This window comes from Erpetoichthys calabaricus, chromosome 17, assembly GCF_900747795.2.
Source record: "Erpetoichthys calabaricus chromosome 17, fErpCal1.3, whole genome shotgun sequence".
Lineage (NCBI taxonomy): Eukaryota > Metazoa > Chordata > Cladistia > Polypteriformes > Polypteridae > Erpetoichthys > Erpetoichthys calabaricus.
The window spans coordinates 27,395,993-27,403,492 of record NC_041410.2 but is presented as its reverse complement, the minus strand read 5'-3'; the positions used below and the strand labels follow the sequence as shown (position 1 = coordinate 27,403,492).

The following is a 7,500-nucleotide window of genomic DNA, read 5'->3' as shown; positions in this document are numbered from 1 at the left end:
CCATTCCTCCCAATCACACCTCTCCAGGTTTCACTGTTGTTGCCGATGTGAGTGTTTAAGTCTCCCAGCAGGACGATAGAGTCTCCAGTAGCTGCACTTCGCAGTGTTTCCTCCAGGGACTTTAAGAAGGCTGGGTACTCTGAACTGCCTTTCGGCGCATAAGCGCAAACAACAGTCAGAGTCCTTCCCCCAACTCGAAGGCACAGGGAAGCAACCCTCTCGTCCAATGGGGAGAACCCCAACATGTAGGCCTTGAGCCGGGGGGCCAGAAGTAAGCCCACTCCTGCCTGACGCCTTTCATCCACATTGTGACAATATATATATATATATATATATATATATATATATATATATATATATATAGGTAAAATTCCGTTACAACGAACTCCAAGGGACCTAAAAAATATTTCGTTGTAACGAAAATTTTGTTGTAATGAGATTCTGTATTTGTTGCTATAGTGCTTTCTTTAAGTTGCGCGTTTGCAATCATTTCAATAGCTTCTTTCAAGTTAATTTTAATCTCCTATGTTATGCTGACGAGAAATATTTTCACAATACCTTGTGATAATACACTTTCAGGGTGCGAATGATGCCCAAATTTAATGGCTGCAGCGCTGCCGTGCAATTGGATGGGAGGAATTCAACTCGAACATTATCTAAATGTGGAAGCATGTTGTGGGCAGCACAGTTATCAATCAGAAGCCGAATCATCCTTTTTTTTCTTCATATTGTGAGGTTTCTGAACTCTTTTGAGACCCCCCCTACTCCCCACCCAACTGAAACGACACGCTGAAGTGCGTCCTGAAGCGCGATTGCCACGTCTGTTGAAGCTTGTTTGTTTGTTGCCGGGTAGGGTAACAACAGGCTTATAGCGCTGCAGTGAAGAAACACAGAAGCAAATCATAAAAGATCGGGGTCACGCTATAAGTCCCTGTCTTGCACCCCAAAACACGAGGCGGAGTCTCAGTACTTTAGCAAAACCAGCTTTATTCAGCTTGAAACAGGAACGGCACACTTATTTATTGTAGCGTGATCTGCCACTCTGCTATACACAGACACAGCAGATCAGTGATCAAGTTACATGTTACCTGCATTTATAATGTTCCTTGCGTATCATCCATCGATATCTTTTCTGTTTGCTTTGGCGGAGAGACGCAGCATAGCTGAGAGACGCAGTACTGCACAGCTTTGAGCCGGATGTTGCCCCAGCATCAGATAAACAGTCTTCCATAGACGCGGAGTTTGGACTTCGGGACGCTCTTCGGCGTGCTGTCTAGTTGGGGGAGGTCCCAAGAGAGTTTACAAACCTGACATTTTCTTGAATGAGTGCCGCATTAATAGGAATGTTTTTTGAACGCGCATCACTGAACCACATAAAAACTGATTTTTCAACGTCTTCAAATGCAGCAGTTCACATACGTTTGCAACCTGAGATTTTTCTTCTCTTTTTGCTCAGTCTTTTAAGAAAGTTGACAGCGTCAGTAGCGATAGCGAAATTCCGAATTCACTGGCAACGTCTTTTTTCTTTTTGCCACAATCGAGAGCTGCAAAAAATGTAAAGTTTTCTTTTTTCTAATATAAACTGTTATCGTTTTTTCTTGTCTGCCGTTTCTATAGGAGGGTGACATTGAGTTAAATTCCAATGGATGTTTTTCAAATGTTGACGAGCAATAAGCAAAAGGTATCACTGAAAACCGCAGGAAACAAAAAAAGGCAAAAAAAAAAAAAAAAAACTACGAGGAAAGTTCAAAGAAAGAAAAAAAAATTTACAGTGTTTCTGTTTGGGGGGATTGTTGTGCACAACTGAGCTGCGGCCACAGAACTAACTGCTCTGTGGATGATTCATTCAGACATTTCAAGGTCTTTTGGGCACTTCGTTGTAACGAAAGTATCTGCTGAATGTACTTTGTAGTAACGAGATTTCTATAGACTCGCGTCATATGGGGAAGCTGTCGGGACCATAAAAACACTTCGCTGTAATGAAAATTTCATTGTAAATGTATTCGTTGTAACTGAATTTTACCTGTATGTATATATATATATATATATATATATATATATATATATATACAGTATTTTGCGCACCATAAGGCGCACTGGATTGAAAGGCGCACTCTCAATAGCGGGGCTTATTTCTGTACTTAAGCCATACATAAGGCGCACCGTATTATTCGGCGCATGCAAAAACAAGGTAACAGAAGCAAAACAATGAGTTTAGTTAAACCTTATTCTACTACGTATTTAAAAATACACTCACATTGTTTTTTGATCAGTTTGTTGTCACAAATCCATCGAAGTCCTCACCTTCTGTATCTGAATTGAACAGATGGGCAAGTTCGCCATCAAACATGCCGGGTTCCCTCTCGTCATTGTCGGAATCAGTCTCGTTGCCGGGTGGCTGTTCAGCAATGATTCCAGCTTTCGCGTAAGCTCGGACAACAGTCGAAGCAGACACCTTAGCCCAGGCATCCACATCCATTCACATATGGTGGCGTAACTCACCCGGCGCTGCCTTCCAGTCTTAGTAAAGGTGTGTTCGCCGTCTCTCATCCATCGCTCCCATGACGCTCGCATCTTCACTTTGAACGCCCTGTTTACACCGATGTCCAGCGGTTGGAGTTCTTTTGTTAATCCTCCTGGAATGATGGCAAGCTCCGTATTCATTTGCTTCACTTGTTTTTTCACAGTAGCGGTGATATGGGCACGCATGGAGTCGCAGATCAACAAAGACGGTGATGCATGGAAAAAACCCACCCGGTCTCTTCACATACACCTCTCTCAGCCACTCTCTCATTTTCTCCTCGTCCATCCAGCCCTTTGGATTGGCCTTAACGATGACTCCGGCTGGAAACTTTTCTTTTGGCAGCGTCTTCCTCTTAAAAATGACCATAGGTGGTAGTTTCTGTCCATTACCGTGGCAACCAAGAACAACAGTGAAAGCCGATTTCTCATGCCCCGTGGTGCGTATGGATACCGTGCTGGTTCCCTTTTTCTCCACAGTATGGTTCACGGGGATGTCAAAAGTGAGAGGGACCTCGTCCATGTTGGTGATGTGGTTGGGCTGGATTTTTTTGTCGGTAATCTTGTTGCTGCAGTAGGTGCGGAAGATGGTCAGCTTTTCTTTGTAATCCGCTGGCAGTTGCTGCGCCACGGTAGTTCGTGCGCAGATGGCGAGATGGCGCCTTTTCATAAAACGAAAGCACCAAGACGGACCTCCTTGAAAGTGCTTGAGCTTCATGTCTTGTGCTATCGTTATTGCCTTCAGTCGAATGGTGACTGTAGAGACGCTTCTCCCGGCTGCTCTTTGTTCAAGAATCCATTGTTCAAGTTGGTCTTCCAACTCTGGCCACCTCGCCTTGTTCCCGCGGAAACTCTTTTTTGTCTTTTTAACTTGGCGCAATTCATTCTCCTGCTTCCTCCACTTCCGAACCATAGATTCATTGATTTTAAATTCTCTCGCTGCTGCTCTATTCCCATTTACAACCGCGTAACTGATAGCCTGTAGTTTGAATTGTGCATCGTAAGCATGTCTCTTCTCTGATGCCATTTTCAGGGTCCTTAGCCAAACAAATGTGGTTTCGCAGTGCACCAGTAGTACAATATACCTACCTGCCGTAGGCGTGGCGAGGTAAGTGTACGTGGCTTTACGTAATGTTCTGCAATTGGTTTATCGCTGCCAGCGTTCATAGTGTACGTATTACTACGTCCCTATGTCGGCAGGAAATGGTCTGACAGTCAATCAAGCAGAGCGCTTACTAAAATGCACAACAACATTTTACAGATTTTGGAACTCAGTGCACACATAAGGCGCACCGAATTTAAAGGCGCACCGTGGATTTTTGAGAAAATTAAAGGCTTTTAAGTGCGCCTTATAGTGCGCAAAATACTGTATATATATGTATATTTTATCTATTTCTAAATAATCTTTATGAAATCTTTTATCTAGTTGGAATACCAGAACGATACTGTTCACTTTCCGTCCTTCTGCAGATCTGCTGTAATAGAAGAAGCTTATTTGGAAACACCAGACTTCAGTGATCTTTTAAAAATAAAATCCACAACAAAAGCCACATGCAATATTACCTAAGGAAGGAATTCAAAAAAATAAGCCACTCAGTCCACCTGAACTTTTAATCTCCTATTTAACCAGTGTTTCCATAAAGTGCTGCTTTAAATCTCATTGTTAACTCACTTGTTCCATATATTTGTTATCTCTCGCATTAAATAAAAGCAACTGCCTACATGCTGCCTGTCTCACCTTTCACACCTGACAAAGGTGAGGGTGTACTAATAAGATGACATCAGTGTGTAAATTTGTAAAGGCTAGCATACAGTAAATGGCATGTTTTATTATACAATCTCTTAACAATCTCTTTAGCTTTATATCAAATTAATAGACTCTATTAACGCACAGTAACACAAATAAATAAAGTTATTGTCCTATAAGTCACTATGTTTTTTGTTTAAAATAGACAAAGTTTTAAGCAAACAGCGGAATATGTGTAATCTGTCTGAGTGATTGATCAACATGTACGTAAGTGAAACACACAATTATGAAGGTGACCTCAGCTTCCAAAAGGACTACATTTTAAAACAGCAATATCTATTCATTTTCCTCAGATTAGTAATCCACTTAGCTAGAAGATGTACATACCATGTAGTTGAGGTCAATGAAGGGGTCATTTACGGCTGTCACCTTTATTCCCTTCTCCAGACAGGCTCTCAAAACTAAGCGACCAATGCGCCCAAATCTAAGAGAATAAATTCATGCAGAAAGTGAAAAGAGAAGAAAGAATCAGGTTAAAATTCTGATGCCTTGTAGATGGACCTATTCAGTTTCCAAAAACTGTTTTTGCCAACAAATTACGATATAGGCATATGACCAATAACAGTGCTCCTTATCTGTGAAAATATTAAATTAACATTTTTCAAAAAAATGGATATGAGAAAGTGCAAATTTTTCTTAATCTTTTTTCTTGGAACCTATGTGGCTTTGAACGTCACCCTAACAAAAAACACAACACAAAATAATATAACATATCCAAATGAGCCAAAAATATTAAGAACAGCTAAACAAAATAACTTAAAAACAAAGCACAACAAAATCAGAAGTATGAAATAAGGGATATCCTCTCAAGTCTAAGAGAGAAAAAGCCTCTGTGCTTAAATGGTGTGTGGTTTGTTTTACCTGTTACTGCTTAACTCAAGTAATTCTGCGTAAATGTTCCATGTTGAACACAGATGGCCTCTATCTGTAATGCAGCTTTGGGACTAAAGTGTGGCCTACTTTCAGAATAACTTAAAATATTCCCATGTAATTTTCTCACTGAATTTATCATTATGACAGAATATAAGGAAAATCAGTGAAATATACTGTAGCACCTTCATTTAATATATTTCATGACTGAAGTATATGCCCGTCTTCTTAAAGACAGTTGAGACATTCTATGATTCTATGCAATAAGGTTTCAGTACCACCATATTATCTTCTGACATTGTAATTATTTTGGTTGTTTTGTTATGTGTAAACAAAGAACAGGTTGGTTAATCTCTTACAGAAATAAGAGGGCTCTATTCCTTAAACAATTTAGAATTTCATGCATACTGCACCAAGATGATTAAAGATTCTGAAAGCATAATGTACAGTTATTAAAATTTAGTTTTAAATAAGATAAGTATTTTGTAACATATGTCTGCATTCATCTGTTTAAAAAATATTGACAAATTGTATATTTTAGCCATAATTAAAAAAATATTGACAAATTGTATGATATAGCCATAATCTCTATTTCATTTTCACAATGAGGTACAGTGCATCCAGAAAGTATTCACAGCGCATCACTTTTTCTACATTTTGTTATGTTACAGCCTTATTCCAAAATGGATTAAATTCATTTTTTTCCTCAGAATTCTACACACAACACCCCATAATGACAACGTGAAAAAAGTTTACTTGAGGTTTTTGCAAATTTATTAAAAATAAAAGAATTGAGAAAGCACATGTGCATAAGCATTCACAGCCTTTGCAATGAAGCTCAAAATTGAGCTCAGGTGCATCCTGTTTCCCCTGATCATCCTTGAGATGTTTCTGCAGCTTAACTGGAGTCCACCTGTGGTAAATTCAGTTGACTGGATATGATTTGGAAAGGCACACACCTGTCTATATAAGGTCCCACAGTTGACAGTTCATGTCAGAGCACAAACCAAGCATGAAGTCAAAGGAATTGTCTGTAAACCTCAGAGACAGGATTGTCTCGAGGCACAAATCTGGGGAAGGTTACAGAAAAATTTCTGCTGCTTTGAAGGTCCCAATGAGCAGTGGCCTCCATCATCCGTAAGTGGAAGAAGTTCAAAACCACCAGGACTCTTCCTAGAGCTGGCCAGCCATCTAAACTGAGCGATTGGGGAGAAGGGCCTTAGTCAGGGAGGTGACCAAGAACCCGATAGTCACTCTGTCAGAGCTCCAGAGGTCCTCTGTGGAGAGAGGAGAACCTTCCAGAAGGACAACCATCTCTGCAGCAATCCACCAATCAGGCCTGTATGGTAGAGTGGCCAGACGGAAGCCACTCCTTAGTAAAAGGCACATGGCAGCCCGCCTGGAGTTTGCCAAAAGGCACCTGAAGGACTTTCAGACCATGAGAAAGAAAATTCTCTGGTCTGATGAGACAAAGATTGAACTCTTTCGTGTGAATGCCAGGCGTCACGTTTGGAGGAAACCAGGTACCGCTCATCACCAGGCCAATACCATCCCTACAGTGAAGCATGGTGGTGGCAGCATTATGCTGTGGGGATGTTTTTCAGCAGCAGGAACTGGGAGACTAGTCAGGATAAAGGGAAAGATGACTGCAGCAATGTACAGAGACATCCTGGATGAAAACCTGCTCCAGAGCGCTCTTGACCTCAGACTGGGGCGACAGTTCATCTTTCAGCAGGACAACGACCCTAAGCACACAGCCAAGGTATCAAAGGAGTGGCTTCAGAACAGCTCTGTGAATGTCCTTGAGTGGCCCAGCCAGAGCCCAGACTTGAATCTGATTGAACATCTCTGGAGAGATCTTAAAATGGCTGTGCACCGACACTTCCCATCCAACCTGATGGAGCTTGAGAGGTGCTGCAAAGAGGAATGGGCGAAACTGGCCAAGGATAGGTGTGCCAAGCTTGTGGCATCATATTCAGAAAGACTTGAGGCTGTAATTGCTGCCAAAGGTGCATCGACAAAGTATTGAGCAAAGGCTGTGAATACTTATGTACAGGTGATTTCTCAGTTTTTTTATTTTTAATAAATTTGCAAAAACCTCAAGTAAACTTTTTTCACGTTGTCATTATGGGGTGTTGTGTGTAGAATTCTGAGGAAAAAAATGAATTTAATCCATTTTGGAATAAGGCTGTAACATAACAAAATGTGGAAAAAGTGGATGTGCTGTGAATACTTTTCCGGATGCACTGTATGTTCACAGACTGTTCTGGGCTAGCATTCTCACCCATCCCTTGATCCATTTT

General features: G+C 41.0%; 1 protein-coding gene across 1 annotated transcript in view; it reads right to left on the bottom strand.

Moving 5' to 3' along the window:
• The window catches only part of gapdhs (glyceraldehyde-3-phosphate dehydrogenase, spermatogenic), a 51,976-nt gene that overhangs the window by 22,550 nt on the left and 21,926 nt on the right, over positions 1-7,500 (bottom strand). The window contains exon 3 of the mRNA XM_028822953.2: positions 4,655-4,751. Coding sequence (XP_028678786.1) covers positions 4,655-4,751 — 97 coding nt within the window. The remainder of the gene's footprint in view (positions 1-4,654; positions 4,752-7,500) is intronic.